Consider the following 16,513-nt stretch of genomic DNA (forward strand, 5'->3'; position numbering starts at 1 on the left):
TAATGAGTTTGTTGTACATCGAGGGCTTCATTATGAGAATTCCAACAAAGTTACCGGTCTAGCATGACCCCCAGAAATTTGTGCTGTTTCGCTAGGTCTAAAGGTTCTCCATCAAGGCACAGCTGAAAATCCTCTGGTGAAAGGCAACACAGCAGTTTTACCGTACGACAGTTCTATTCAATTTCCTTTAAGAATTTGTGCACAATCTTTGGGCCTTCCTGCATAGTTGATTTATCAAGTCTGGTACTTGAACCAGAGGCCCAAAAACAAACATCATCCGCACATATACTGTAGTGCAGATGCGAACCTCCGCGATAAATCCGCCATCGCACAATTCAAAGAAACAGACTAAAGACACTGCCTAGTGGGACTCCTCGAATAATATTATGAGATGAACTTTTTCCTTCGCTTGTTTCAATAAACATTGACCTGCCATTCAAGAAGTTGGATATCCACCGTAGCTACGTCCTTCCAGAGATTCTCAGTTCTAGCAGGCCACACATTATATGAGCATCACAGAGGGTGTTGAAGGCTCCTTTAATGTCTGAAAAAACCGCAATTGTGACATTTCGCCTAGCTCGTTCGTATTCAACATTGGTAACGATATCCAGAAATGCATCCATGGTGCATCGCCGCCTTCGAAATGCTGTCATGTGATCGTGAAGTGTTTGTGTTTGCTCACACCATCATTGTGGCCTCGTGTCCATCATTTTCTCCATGTCCATCATTTTCTCCATGTCCATGTCCTCCATGAGCGCAAACAGCTCGTCAGACTCACACGACGAAAAGATTAAAGAGAAAGAGGTGCTTTGCGAGGCTTCAATATAGGCATCACACGTGCCGTTTTTGAAGAGTCAGGGATAGGCTTTTGGGTAAAATCAAAAGTGGCAATCGACTATTAGTTCCCATGTTTAATCTACTGTATTTAATGAAATCTGCACCTGCAGCAGTCTTTGTCTTACAAGACGGAAGCGCACATTTGGCTCCATCATAGAGAATTCGTAGTCTAATTGCACATGTTGTGACTGAAAACTCGCAAGAACTTTTTGTGTTGCCACTTAAACCGGTCATTCAAACTCAGTACTAGTAATAGATGCGCTTGTTCTAGTTATAACTTTACAGAGTTCCCCACCAATCACTAATTCTGAAGTATTGGCTATTTCGGGAGCACGAAATGGTTCTGTTTGAACAAAGGGGCCGCTTAACGCCCGAATAGTCATCCGTAGTCGTGGAACTGGTGTTAGGAGAGACAACGTATCGCCAAATTCACGGCAGTTTTAGAGCGCAGCTCTTTGGCGTCCGTTCCTGGGTTTCGCGTCGTCGTCGGCGTCGTCGTCGTCGGCGTCGTCGTCGACGGCGTCGGCCTCGTAACCAGCTCGCCTCCGCCGCCGCGCTCCGCCGCCGCGCATGCGCCGCTGCTCCGCCGCCGCGCATGCGCCGCTGCTCCGCCGCCGCGCATGCGCGCTGTCGGCTCTCCGGGCGAGGGAGGATGATGGAAGGGAGGAGGAGAGACTGTGGAGGAGGGCTGGCTACACAAATGGCTCTTTGGCGTCCGTTCCTGGGTTTCGCGTTGTCGTCGGCCTCATAACCAGCTCCGCCCCCCTTTCATCCCCCCAGCGCTAGCAGCGACCGACTGATACCGCTTTCGTGAGTCCGCTACCGCACTCACGAAAGACGTCGTGCACTTCCTGCAACTCGCATTAACCGTCCATCGATCCACACCGATGTTAGTAGTGGGGGACTTTAATGTTGACATAAAGACAAACAGCAATTTCCTAACACTTATGCGGGAGAACATCCCGTTCCTCTCGCTCGTAACGCGTCCCACGGCTGTGACAACCTCGCGAGGCACTTGTATAGATCTCGTCTTTGAGAATCAAGCATTGGTGTACCAAGTCGAACATATATCAGTCTATTTCTCCGACCACAAAGCTTCCTTCATGACTGTCAAGAACTGTTAATGGAGTCTTTGTTAAAGGAATACGTGTGAAAAATAAAAAAAAAATTCTGTGATAGCGCATACATGTGTTTCTCGATTTCTTTGCCTCAATCTATCGAAAAGGTGAAACAGCTTATTTGCTGCGCTCAAATTTCGCATTAGGAAGTAACGTAATCGTCGGTAATTTTTTTTTCCCTAAATTCTTGGTCTCCGTATGAATGAGCAGATTTGCTGCGAATTTCTGATTCTGTGACGGATCCTGTGACGGATTCTATATGATATGTGACGGATCCATCATTCAATACTGACAGGTTGCATATTCCCAAGGGCATCTCAGTAATTATTCCCCCATGTTACGTGGTGCACGCGAAACTCCCCACTTATAATGTTTGATCCGGAGAAGCTAAAAATATTTTCCAAATTATTAATCGTAATACATCTCGATGCTTGCAGGTATATGCTTTCGACTGTTACACATACTTTAGCGAGATATACTTTTCAGCTACATATTCAGCGAAATCTGAACGACTTGACTGAATGAGGTGAGGGGACAAACCTTTTCGAACGCAGAGCATTGTTCTAGTGTTTCCATCTGGACAAGAGAATTTATATATTATGTAATTCGCAAGACGTAAATCATCCCGAACTCCAGCCTCTTGTATGCACAGTAGAGGAAGCTGTATATGCGAAAATCAGCAGATTTGGATCGACGGCTATTAACGTTCCACTGAAATATTGCAACATCTTCGGAAAGACTATTCAGGATTGCCATCCGGTAGCACTGATGTGGACAGCTGACTCATTAATGGCTCCACAGACAACAGTGTCTTTACTTCTGGAAGCTTGTTCGCCTGAGGTAGAGCTGTGACAACTGCTCTAAGTGCAGCAAACAGCATAGGTAGAATCATCTGCCCAACACTGAGCGGCGCGGTGTTATCCTGGAATGCCGTTTTTTGGGTCGCCGTCTGCGGTGACCGTTGAGGGCTGTTCAGAGAAGATTGCTGAGGTTGTCCTAGGTCACGTCGCTGATATTGTTGTGATATGTGGCCTTCAGTGGCCGTAGCAGAATTAAGATTCCAGTATCTCTGGGACCCTAGCGTTGCTTCCTGCTTTGATGCCGACGAATACGATGGTTGTTTAGATTTTTGTTGAGCTGCTGTAAACTGGCGATTCTTTGAGGGGCTCACTGCATGAAAATACTGAAGGGGTTTCTTTTGTCGTGGTTGCTTAACATGGATTAATTCATGTTTGCATAACATGGATGCGGCCTTGTTCTGTGGACATCCTGAGAAAGAAGCCGTATGACTACCCACTCTATATGCACATTTAGGCTGTCGCATAGACTTGCACTCAGCATGCTCATGGTTCTTGGAGCAGATTTTACATAGCCGTGTCCGACGACAGCTTTTTCTCAGGTGTCCAAACCTCTGACAGTTATAACAGCTCAAGACTGGACCAAAGTTCTCAGAAAACTGACGTCCGCGTTTACTCGAAACTTTTGAACTTTTTCCTTTGCCCCGAGACAATTTCTGATGCCGCATGATTTGGATTCGCTTGCCAAAAATTGTATCTTTCTTCTGATGGTCGGAACACCACCGGGATTCCTTCACTTCTTTTCTTTTTGTAGGTCACGAATTTTAAAGGTTTTTCCTTACTCGCAATGGCTTCATAATCTCTTTAGTCATAGTTTCAAGTACAGTCGTTTTACTGATTGGGTGTTTCATCAAGACGAGGTCTCCTGCTCTCACCTTCGCTGGGTTCCACCATGCTCACCGGAGGCGGGTCATGAGCGCCTTGATGTTCAAGGAGCAGCCGTGCCGGCTTGATGATGTCATGCACATGGTGTGTGTTGGACGCTGGTTCGATGTTGAACGCTGGTGGGACATGATTTATCTTGGTCGTGTTCCTGCGATTGACTCCTTTAAATCCTGTCTATAAGTTTGCTGTCACTGTAGCTGGTGCTGCCGGGCCTGTCAGTATCTCGACACACACACACGCACACACACGTATATATATATATATATATATATATATATATATATATATATATATATATATATATATATATATATATATATATATATATACATTCACAGTGAAGTAGATGCGCGTATGAAGCGGATTATTGACGTTTCGGCCGGGGTCCGGCCGAAACGTCAATAATCCGCTTCATACGTGCGTCTACTTCACTGTGAATATTTACCCGGACCCAGAACTGCTTTTTTCTGGTATATATATATATATATATATACACGAAGATAATACAGTATCCCTGCTAACGCTAGCCGAACTGTAAAACAATATGGTACAATACACGATTATGAGGCGTATGGCGTTTGGTGGACACCACTCAACCACCATGTTGATAGCTTGATGCGCGAATTAACTAATTCGAGATGAATATTAATCGAACGGTTGATTTGATTAACGAGCGGCCTGAGTTCAGATGCGAAATCTGTTATCGTGTGCTCCGTGTTGAGTAGGTTTGAGCGAGTTGCATCGGACGTGGTTATTCACTCGGTTCTTTACGCGAAACTGGCGAAATGGAATAACTGCCACGTAATTACGCTTCCGAATGCCCTTTGGCCAGTGCACCCGGATGCGAACCGCATAACTAATTATTAGAGCCGCAATAGAGCAACATTGTTTCATCGACGTCAGTTGTAATTTGAATTGTGTTCCAAACTTTTGTTAGCGGTTATCATCATCGGCATGCCAGAATCGTCAGCATAATCATCCTCATTGCCATCATTGTCATATTGATCGTTGCACTTTTTTTGACTGCACTATCTTGGCCATCCGACCAGGAAAGAGTACAGAAAAAGATGTTAGAAAACAGGATAGATGATGACATAAATTGTCAGTGACTCATGAAGAAAACATTTTGTCTTCAAAGTTGAATGAGATTAATGTTGCACCTATCATGATCTATACACATAGAGATTGCTTCAGTTTACTCGCTGCATGGAATGAAAACACAGGCTTACGCGTCGCCTATAGTTGCAGAGAATTTTGCACGGCTTATCGAACCTAGGGCGCTGTAAGGTATAGCTATTTTAATCTCTTCTCTTCCAATTGTGCAAACAGCCCTCGCGATTGGTCACAAACTTTCTTTCACCCCCCCCCCCCTCCCACTTTGACTCTCTGTCGCGACGTCACGAAACTGCAATAGCTCCCCATCTGACATGACGTATACGCACTGATTATGCATGATTGGACCGAACAAAAGAAAAATGTTTATTTCTGACTCGACGCCTTTTCTCCACTACCCCTCGGCTATTGGCCAAAAGTTTTCGGACTGCAACCACTTCACCTGCCTGTCATGGGACGCGAAAACTCACCGCGTGAAAGTGACATGTACGAGTTAAAGATGCATTAATATTCCTAACAAAACTGAATTTTCTTCTGAATAGCTACCACCGATCACTCAGGCACTTGCGACTCGCACCTGGCGAATAAGATTGGTTTATTTGCGTATAATAAAATTTTTCTTGGCAGTGTAACGCTTTCGGGCACTTTCAGCAGGCTTGCGACGTTGCTCTGCCAACTCTTATTTGCTGAGGATTCGTTTTAGCAGCATTCTTAACCTTGCGTTGCATGCCGCCGCGATTTTCCCCCAGCCACCGCAAGCTAAGTAACAGAAATCGGACCAATTGCACACGCTGGCCCTAGCCTCTTCATGCGGTTATAAATTTTCAGTGCACTGGCTCAGTCCCATCGAATCCCTCTCCACTTAGGCGTGCATCTCACCTCTTGTCAGCGAATTAGATAAGACAAATCATTCAGTGTAGGCAATGTTATTCGTTTTTTAAGCAAACAAAAGCGACCTATGAACGAGGAGAGCATGATTGGTCAGTTCAGACAACCCTCCGGGTCACTGCGCGAAGCTCGCCTCGGTGGTTACACAAATTTGACTTCAGGTGATGGGAATAAAAACATATTGGAATAGGTTTACCTTATAGGGCCCCCATCGACATAGATTCCAACATGTGCGCTGGACCTGAATTGTTTTCTTAAGATCAAGCGCAACACCGAAGAAATCCTTCAAAGGCCTTCAAGTTCGTACGAAATGAATCTTTCGCAGGTTAGGCCTTGCCAAGGGGTGTGGTGTAGGGATACAATACAACAGAGCGAAGCATTAGAGCACAACAGAAAATTATTTGCGATAAGTTCTATCTTCACATCATGCTCAACGTTTAAGTATGTGTTGATCACTGAAACACGAAAGAAGCGCGATAACTTTTCCCTGTCTGTAGATGAGCGTCATCATCATCATCAGCCAGCTTACGCCCACTGCAGGACAAAGGCCTCTCCCATACTTCTCCACCAACCCCGGTCATGTACTAATTGTGGCCATGCCGTCGCTGCAAACTTCTTAATCACATCCGCCCACCTAACTTTCTGCCACCCCCTGCTACCCTTCCCTTCCCTTGGAATCCAGTCCGTAACCCTTAATGACCATCGGTTATCTTCCCTCCTCGTTACATTTTTCTGGGGTTATAAGAGAAAAACGCCTGTTCCTGTATGAGCAGGTCACAATCGGCTAACAGTACATGCCGCACAAGAGTTGCATGAGAACCTCCGAGTTTGTTTCCGGCAGCAGGCGCAGCCTAGGGAGTTTATTAATAGAAAATCAAGCCCTGCATCACCGACAACGCTCACGACTGCCGATCACTGTACGTCCCCCCATCCCCCCATTACCGCCCCCCGTTATCGCCATATTGTTGATACGTTCTCTTCATTTCTTTTGGTGAGTGATGGAGAAGAGTGTCCTTAAACTTGCAGTTTCAAGCAGTGCTCCCACCTGTTACTATCACATATGTGGCACCACAGTACTGCACCTACAGGACTTCAGTGATAAAAAAATGGCTGTGGCTTAGGTAAGGTTAAGCCCAGGATGCGAAGCATACTAGCCTTTATTTTAGTTGTTGAACCACTGTTTAGCCTGGTGAACTGCTGTTGCTTGGCTATATTTGGTTCGGCTAGACGAAGAAACAACTCATGCATTACTGCTTCGCCTTCAAGAGTGGAACGCGACAGCGTTCCCGTCGACCCGCCAAGGGGTGTAAGACAATGGGCTACAGGGCAGCGACTACGCGCCCCGCATTGGACGCGGTGAGCGTCGAGCAAAGCAGCGTTCGGCGCGGCAACGAAATGTGCGCCTGAGCAAGAGACGCACGCCTTAGAAACAGCTCGTTTCTAAGGCAACACCGCATTCACTAGAGGCGCTTTTGTACCGCTTTGAAGCATCGTACTCGTGGCTCAGTGGTAGCGTCTCCGTCCCACACTCCGGAGACCCTGGTTCGATTCCCACCCAGCCCGTCTTGCAAGAGTTGAGCCAAAGCCACTTCTCCTCTGTCGTGACGTCACGGTGTCACGTGGTTTCAAGGCGACACCGCCGCGCCTGAGGAGCTGGGTTGAGCTCTCGTAATATGCTTCGCATAAAAATTTGGAGGGCGCTTAAGCTTCGCCTTTAAGAGTGGAACGCAATAACATTTAAGATTCCTGACTGCTTCTCACGCTTCCCGGCAACTGCACCTTACGTTACCGTAATGTTTACCGGGAAACATTCGCTGCGAACGCTATGCACGAAGGCGAGCGTTCTGGTAGAAACACAGCCTCTTGCGTGGGCCGCGATGATGATGATGACGATTACCCTCTGAAACCGGGTAGTGAAAAATAGTCAGCTAGCCTGCTTGATTTAACCAGGTGTGCTATAGATGCTTTTTGTGTAGCATCCTTGTATTCGTTTATCTTTCTTTCCTTCAAAATCTGCATTGTACCGCTATCCATGACAGTAACAATACCACCTCGTATCATTCTCCTCCATGCTCTTTTTGGACCAATACTCTAAACGTCTCTTGGTCATCTCGGCTGTTGACCGGTTGACCCTTTCGTCCAATTTAAAGCCAGTCAAGCGTTTCTCGAAGGTGTTTACCTACGGTTCTCACTGAGCGAATCTCTTCGCATTCCCTGAGGATGTGCTGAGTGGTCTGCGGATTTTCGCTGCAGCATATGCATGCCTCATCTATTTCCGAATATTTGCTCCGGTATGTTATTGTCCTCAGGCAACCGGCTCGAGCCTCAAATAGCAAGGCACTGCCCTCTGCGTTATCGTACAGGTTTTTTCCTTATAATTTGTTTCTTTTCATTCTTGTCAATCTCCATGATCCTTCTTTTGCTTCCGTTCCATACACCCAATTAATTGTCTCTGTTTCTCTCCCTTTCTTTTTGATGACTCCTGGTTGCCTATTTACAGTTTCAGTTACCTTGTACTTGGTTGCCAACTTTCCGGACGTCTTCTTCCATTCTGTGTCCACGCAATTGAAGTACAGATACTTGTGCACTTTAGCTGTCCATTTATTTTCGTCCATATTCCTCAGTCGTTCGTCAAAAGCTATTTTGCTGTTTGTTTTGCTGACTTCAAAGAGGCCCAACACATGTCAACCTGCACTGCCTCATTTGGGGTTTTACCGGGGGCTCTTAAACCAACCGGCCTACCGATCTTTGGTTAACTTGCAGCCCAAAGAATATATCCGATTTTAACCATCATTTGGGAACGTTAGCGCTGGCATCATTACTCTAATCGAGATTCCACGCGCTACCTAATACTTATTGTGTCCCTACAATGCTGTGTGCTTCATTACTGCAGTATTCCGCTCCCCCTTTATTTTCAGATTTTGGTGGTGAGTGTTTGAGTAAGCCTTTCCTTCGTGTATGTATATCCCGAGGCAGGCACGAATCCAGGGGAGGGGGTGCCCAGCAGCCCTCGCCCCCATCCCGAAATTAAGCGGCGTAACCCCACCCCCGCCTCCACTCCTCACACGAATTTCTGAAGCGCCGCCACATCAATGCTCAGACTTGACAGCTATACATCAGTCCAGGGAGTTTCTGTTGCACCATATTTTCATTACGCATGTAGGATAAATCAAGCCCTAATTCACTGTTTTGTAGTCGCGTATCTGTGCGCTTCGCATAAAACGTGAAGGATTGATGGATGGATGGATGGATGGATGGATGGATGGATGGATGGATGGATGGATGGATGGATGGATGGACGGATGGATGGATGGACGGATGGATGGATGGATGGATGGATGGATGGATGGATGGATGGATGGATGGATGGATGGATGGATGGATGGATGGATGGATGCATGCATGTTATGAGCGTCCCCTTTGGAACGGGTTGGTGGGTAGCGCCACCAAGCTCTTGCTATTATACTGCCTAATGTCCTAGCTAAGTTAAAGAATAAAAAGAATTTTACAATTAAACACTATGAACTCCCACACCCAAATTTTCTGATCCCCTATTTCTGGTCTCCGTTTTTTGTCGTTTCACTACTTTTCGTCCACCAATCCTCCAATCGCCTTTTACGATGATGCGCATCACCGCATCACCGATTACGGTGATGCGGTGGAGGCGAGCGCCATCTGGAGGTGTTGCATATAATCGGGCGCGCCGGTCTATGGCCATTGAGATATGCGCGCACTGGAGCGGGCAAACATCGAAGGCCACGACCTCTCAATGAATGGTCGAAACGCTGGAAACTGGGTTTGTGTCTTGAGTTTTGCCGTAGGAGCATTATGTCTTCTCGTATATTCAAGTTACAATCCGATGCTATCAGGTCTGTATGTATGCTGTGTGCAAGTCGTATTTCACAATTTTTCTGATGTAATTTACCTTGAGAAATTCAATTAGTTCAGTAACTTTCTGTACGCTACATGAGGGCCTGCTTTGTTGGGTATGCGTGGTTCGAAATGATGTTTGCCAATGCGACGGTCAACGAGGGACACCGGACTTTCTGCGACACGCGGCCTTTAACGCTGTCAAGTTAAAGCTTGGTTTGCGAACGTCGCAGCGTCGTCTGCTCATGCTGTGCGCGCACTGACAAATCTGCGCTGGCAACTATTCATTGCTCGAACACTCATCTCATGCAATCAAATCCTGTTTCGGTGCATAATGCGCGACAACGTGGTCACAACGCAGTGCTACATTGGTGTAACCAATGTCCCGCGTTCGTTTACTAAAACAAATGTACGTTGTGCTCAGCTTTGTGCTGCCTCTGTCGCCGGTCTGCCGCCTCTGCAGGCGCAGTGATGCCGACGGTGCAGTGTTTAGTAGCCGCGACCGTCCTACAGCGTACAAGGGCCTCTCCTGTCTTGTTACTGCTTTCTCCTGGGGGAAAGTGTAAAGATGAGGGGTGTTTATTTTTTGAGTATTGCCAATGATGTCAATGTAAAATTACTACCGTAAATTCTGGTCGTGTGATGATGCTTCCCGGACCATTGGGGGTAGGTAACAAACATATAAAAAAATGGAGGACGCTTAAGCTTCGCCTTCAAGAGTGGAACGCGATAGCGTTTTCGCGTCCCGTTCACACCGCCTACTCAAACGCGCTACGCCAGCCAAACGTCGCGATCGGCAGAGATAGCCGGGCCCCGACGTGCCATGAAGGCGGACGCGGTCATGGGGCGAGTGGCGCGCCACGTGTCGGGGCAGCGCGGTACATTGCGAGGAGGGGGTCTTCTGTGTTTGCCGCAAGATGGCTCTGCGTGTGCGCAGAGCGCAGAAGAAATTTAGCGGAAACTTACTTCACTACTCGTGAAACTGCGACTTCTGTAAGTTACATGGTCATAATTAGCGATATACACCGCAGTATAACTTTCTACGGCACGTTTCTAAGGCAACACCGCATTCACTAGAGGCGATTTTGTACCGCTATTCAGCATCGAACTCGTGGCTGAGTGGTAGGGTCTCCGTCTCACACGCCGGAGACCCTGGTTGAATTCCCACCCAGCCCATCTTGGAAGTTGCTTTTTATTTATGAAGTGCCTACCGTGATTTATCGCTCACGGCCGACGCCGCGGACGCCAATGCCGACGCCGACGAACCGACTTTTGTGCGACACGAGCTCCTTAACGCTATCGCGTTAAAACCGCGCAAAAGCTTTCGCCGATATCTGCAGATTACTCCGTATTTGTGGAAAACGATAGACGTCGACCCCTTTGATAGGCGCCATCGAATGCATCGATATTAAATTGGATTCGGTACTTCTTAATCATGAAGTGGACTGCACTACTCTCATGCAGAGATTCAGAAAAGCGAATTCTGCTGCAAAATTCTTTTTTTTTTGCTATTAACATGGTTTCAGCGTTAGAAAATGGCAATTTACGTTCTCTGTGTTCGCGCCAAATTGAATTTTTATTCACAGAATGTATTTCCTTCTATTTCTGTAGTAAGTAGCCAGTCAGAGGGTCATTCACAGCGGCGTATTCGCGAACATATGGTCCGTTACAGATCATGTCATTTAAATATTGATTGCCACTGGAAGGGCGTGGTTTTGTACAGACAATGAGTAGTAGACCACGGAAATGGTGTATCGTTTCGATGTTCAGCAACAATAAGGGTGTTTTTATGTGAGAAGCGCCCATTCACAGGATTAGAGAGTAAGGCTGCGCGAGGCAATGAAACGCACCTATGGCTATAACTTCGTTTACGCTTTAGCGCTCATTGTTTATTTGGAAAGCCCTCCTCATGAAGCTCGATCTGTTAAACTCCTCGCTGCCATTGCCGCGCTCGTTCATTACGTGGCGCGTAGTCGGAAGAAACCGATAAAGTACGGTCGCTATAACGAAAACCTACTCCAAGCTCCTTCTATTCCACTTCTGCAATCAGACCTCGACAATTTGTCAACATTTTATCGGCCCACCCCCAATTCGCCTGTCTGTCACGTCGCGACAATCACGCCAACACCATATCTAATATGATGTCTACAGAGTGATCATGTGGGATTAGACGAAAGAAAAGAAAAAAAATTAGTTATCATTCGACGCAATTTTCGTCATCAGCCCTCTGCTATTGGTGAAATGCTTTCGGGCTGGGCCCTCTTCGAATGCCTCTTACGGCACCTAGCTAACACCGCGAAAACTCACACCTTCAATCTAACCTGTGAAGGAGTGATGCTTTACTATGCCAACGAATATGAATTTTTTTTCATAATAGCCGGCGACTGTCCCGCTTCGAGATGAACAGAAGGGGGCTGCCCTCCATCGCTCTAGCACTGGCTACTGAAAGCTGTCGGGGAGCATAGAATAATTTGCTTACATTATAAATTTGTCTGTGGCAATGTAACGTTATCGACCGCTTTTATCAGGTATCCGACATCGGTCTGCCAACTCTTCTTTACTGAGGATCCGCTTAAGTGGCAGTTTCAGCCTCCCGTTGCACGTCATTGTTGTTTTCAACGAGCCACCACAAGCACAGGAAGGGAAAGCGGATGAATCGCAGACGCCGGCACACCTTCCGCATTCCGTTATGCATTTCCACTGCGCTGGCTGGACCCCAATAAAAGCCTCTCCACTCCAGCATGTGCTCGCTTCTTGAGCGCTAAATATATAAGAAAAGCTCTCAATTTTAGCAATGCCACTCACTTTGAAAACAAACAAACGTGACCTTCCATAGACGCGGAGAGCGTTTGATTGGGCTTTCCAAACAATAATTTGGGTTACCGGCCAGCGTTAGCGTCAGTGGTTACGTAAATTTCATGTCCGCAGTTTGGATTAGCAAGAAATTGGCGTAGTTTTAAGGTATAGTCTCCCGTTTAGAAAGGCGCTAAAAATGCGGTAACGTTTTGCGTTATAGAAATCAGAAATAGGCAGCGAAAGTGTCAAGCTTCATAGCCCCGTATGTATCAGTGACATTCCTGAAGCCTAGAGGCAAGGCGGTTAACCAAGGAGCCCGAATTTTATTATTCATATCATAAGAAGCCAACAAGCAAAGACACCAAGTTCAACATAAGGGAAATTACTTGTACTTACTAACTGAATTAAATAAATGATAAATTAAAGGCAACGAAAACTGGATAAAAAAAAAACAACTTGCCGCAGGTGCGGAACGATGCCACGTCTTCGCATTACGCGTGCCATGCCCTTTTCCCTTTTTTTCTCGTGCATTACATAACGGGGGTCTCTAATCCGGCGACATTGATACCTTCAGGTAGCATGTGTGGGTTTATGGATCAGTTGACTTCACCCGAGAAGATCACATACTCGTGACGCCTGCGGCGGAAAGGATGTTCTATACCCGCCGCTAAGGTACGTCAGCGGTGGCGCTTGCTAACACTCCCAAGGCTAGCTCTTGTAGTAAATGCAGAAATACCCAAGCAAGTAGATAAGGAAACGGCGCGGCAGCTCTATTGGTTCTAGAATCTCACGCGTAAAGCGAATACATGGGATCGTTCCCCACCTGCGACAGGTTTTTTTTCGTCCACTTTCCATGACCATTAGTTTATCATTTCTTTAATTCAATTAGTAAGTACAAGTAATTTCCCCCACGTTCTCCTTGGTGTCCTTGTTGGCCTCTTATTATTCCTGAAGCCGGCGTTTTTAATTTATTTTAGTCACTTATTTTTCTTTACTTCAAGTACTCTCTAGGCCAGATGGCGTTGCAGGGAGAAGTGGGGCAGAAAAAAAATTCATTGCTATGCGTTCAAGAAAAGGCATTGTAGGCAGTAGAGAGAATTAGTCAGGCACACCGTGGCCAATAAATGGTCTTCATTTCTTCCAGGAGATTGAAGAAACAGAACCAACTCGCATAGAATCCCTTGTCAAGGAATGAACTCTCCTATCGATACTACGACCGTTTCCCCAAACACAAAAAATCAAAGCCCACAGTTAGCACTTACGAGTCAATCTTGCTTGGGCTGTGCGGCTAGTTTACCTGATAAACTTGTTCGACGTGATCTGAAAGTCCGTGTAGATTTTGGGGAATCATAACAAATGAAGTGCCACTATCCAGTGGTTACTGGACATCTTTAGAGGTGTTCCTTTTAGTAGAGAAGTGTTTGTGCGGCTGCCTTTTTTCTTTGTCGTTTTGTCAAGCGGAAGGTGCGTTTGGTGCGGCAAACTGCTCGCTGTTGCTGGGTCTGTTGTTATCTTTGCGGAAGGTAAAGCGCCTTTTCTGCTTGGATTATGGTGCCTACTAAAAAAATACATAATTTGAGCATCGTCATTCTGGCCTTGTCTACCAGCCTAAACTTTTGCTTATAAGAAATTGCTTAGCTTATCCAAATATTTCAGTATAATGAAACTACCGTAGTCTTTACTTATTATTCGCTTACAAATGCACGTTGCGTTCTTATATTTACAGATAGCGCACTTAGTAGGCGCTTTTGTGTCTTTATGATCCGATAATATTCTGAATGGCTGAAAAAAAACTACTGAAAGCGCATTGTGTATGCTTCGGGGAAAGCTAATACAAGTTTTCTTGTCTTCTGCAGGTGCTGCACAGGTACCGTGTGGAGAACCATCACGGTGAAATCGGTTTTCTTACACAATTCACCAGTAGGCCTGAAAAGCCAGCAAAGTTTCGGTTTGTGGAAGTTAGCAATGCAATTTAACATATCTAAAAGCTAACAGAAGCCGTCGTTGCGGTTACGTCGTCATTGTGAAGTTTGTAGCCTTCACCTGAAGACAGAAATTTCGTGGAGAAATAAAGAATATATTCCGATGCAAACGCACGAGAACCTTAAGGTGGCAGCGCCGCTTGTAGACACTGACAATGTGCCGGAGCACTACCTGAAATGTACCGTGCGTCTTTTCAATATTCTTACTATAATACGGGTGTTCCGATTTGATTGTCGCCGACATGGCACCTACCCTATGGTCAAGTTTGTTCACCATGCTGAAATGTTACCGGGGTCACAGCCGACATATTCAGGTGTGTTGGATCGTGATAGCGGCACAAAATAAGTGCCTCACGCATAAACGTGGCATTTCTTATCCGCCGATTCTTGATTTTCACTGCAGGACGAAGACCTTTCCCAGCGATGTCCAATTACCCCTACCTTGCGCTAGCTGATTCAAGCTATGCATGAAAATTGTCTAAGTTCGTCACAACACCTAGTTCTATTGCTTCGTTGATTATGATTCCCTTCCGCTCGCCCCTATTCTGTAAGTCTACCACGCTGCCAGTCATCTACCCTACGCATATGGCCTTCCCAGCTTAATTTATTGGTTTTAGTTAACTAGAATATCGTTTACCCCAATTTGCTCTCTAATTTACACAGGGATTTTGCTGTGAATGATTGGAGTGGCGCCTGAAACCGGCCAAAATATTCAATAATCGCAAAGAGCCAGTCGGGCTATACCAGTTGGCGTTAAAATAAAAAATTGGAGGACGCTTAAGCTTCGCCTTCAAGAGTGTAACGCGATAGCGTTATCGCACCCTGTTCGCGCCGCCCACTCATTCGCTCGGCATGCTCATGAGCCACACAAAGACATAGTTTTCATATACAACACTTTAAGTCCACAGCACAACTTTGGGGCATCCTCGCACCGGTCCCCGCACGGCCCCAATGAACTCAAACGAGACAGAGGGGAGAAGCGGGCGAGTGGCGCACCTCCTGTCGGGCCAATGCCGTACATTTCGAGGAGGGGGTCTTCTGTGTTTGCCGCAAGATGGCTCTGCGTGTGAGCCAAGCGGAGAAGAAATGTAGCGGAAACATACTTCGATACTCGTTTAACTGTGACTTCTGTAAAATACATGCTCATAATTACCGATATACACCGCAGTATAACTTTCTACGGCACGTTTCTAAGGCAACACCGTATTCACTAGAGGCGCTTTTATCCCGCTTTGAACCATCGAACTCATGGCTGAGTGGTAGCGTCTCCGTCTCACACTCCGAGATCCTGGTTCGATTCCCACCCAGCCCATCTTGCAAGTTGTTTTTATTTATGAATTGCCTTCCGGGATTTTCCGCGCACGGCCAACGCCGCCGGCTTTCCCGTGACACGAGCTCCTTAACGCTATCGCGTTAATTTGGAAGGACTAGTGATCTTCAGCAAGACACTCCTTCACCAGAACAGGAATTGTTCTCCCTGGGGAGTATTTGCCTACTACTGCCCTTGTGACTTGCAATTACCTCACTTTAAATTTTTTCAAACGAATCACTTTTGCCCAACCGAGGCGTTGTAACGCAAGTATGTTTAAAACTGTTTCTAACCCCAGGATGCTATGGCATAAAGTTACTCCCAACTTTTCCATTCCACTTCTGAAATGCATCCGCAACAATTGGTCAAAAACGTTTTGCTCCACACCCACTGGGCCTGTGTGTCACGCGACGTCACGCAAATCTCGAAAACACCCATCAGATACGGTATGTGCACACTGATTATGCCTGATTAGACCCAAGGAAAGGACAGAATAATTTATGGTCCGACGCTTTTTTCGCCATTATTGAGAAAGGTGCCGTTTAACCAATTGCTGTTGCTAAAAAGCTTTTGCGCTGCGCCCGTTTTGCCTGCTTGTCACACGGCGTCCCAAAAACTCGAAAAGTCACCGCATCATGTGACTTCTCCGTTTAAAGAACCATGAATATGTCCAACAAAACTGAATTTTTTTTATACATCCGGAGACTGCCCCGTTTCGAAAGGAAAAGAAAATGGCTGCCCGCCAATCGCTCTGGCACTGCCGAATTGGAGCTGTCGGGTAGAATGGATTTATTGGCGTTTAATAAAAAAATCGGCGTGGCAGCATAAGGTTATCGAGTCGTTTCGTCTATTACGACT

At 46.3% G+C, this 16,513-nt stretch overlaps 1 protein-coding gene across 2 annotated transcripts in view; it reads left to right on the forward strand.

Annotated features, from left to right (window-relative positions):
* Positions 1 to 14,444, forward strand: part of LOC135913438 (probable cytochrome P450 12a4, mitochondrial) — a 91,657-nt gene extending 77,213 nt beyond the window's left edge. For both annotated transcript variants that reach the window (XM_065446011.1, XM_065446012.1), the window contains one exon: positions 14,221 to 14,444. In XM_065446011.1, coding sequence (XP_065302083.1) covers positions 14,221 to 14,340 — 120 coding nt within the window. In that variant the 3' untranslated portion in view covers positions 14,341 to 14,444. The remainder of the gene's footprint in view (positions 1 to 14,220) is intronic.
* Positions 14,445 to 16,513: the final 2,069 nt, after the last annotated feature.

The sequence above is a fragment of the Dermacentor albipictus genome, unplaced genomic scaffold (genome assembly GCF_038994185.2).
Source record: "Dermacentor albipictus isolate Rhodes 1998 colony unplaced genomic scaffold, USDA_Dalb.pri_finalv2 scaffold_15, whole genome shotgun sequence".
Lineage (NCBI taxonomy): Eukaryota > Metazoa > Arthropoda > Arachnida > Ixodida > Ixodidae > Dermacentor > Dermacentor albipictus.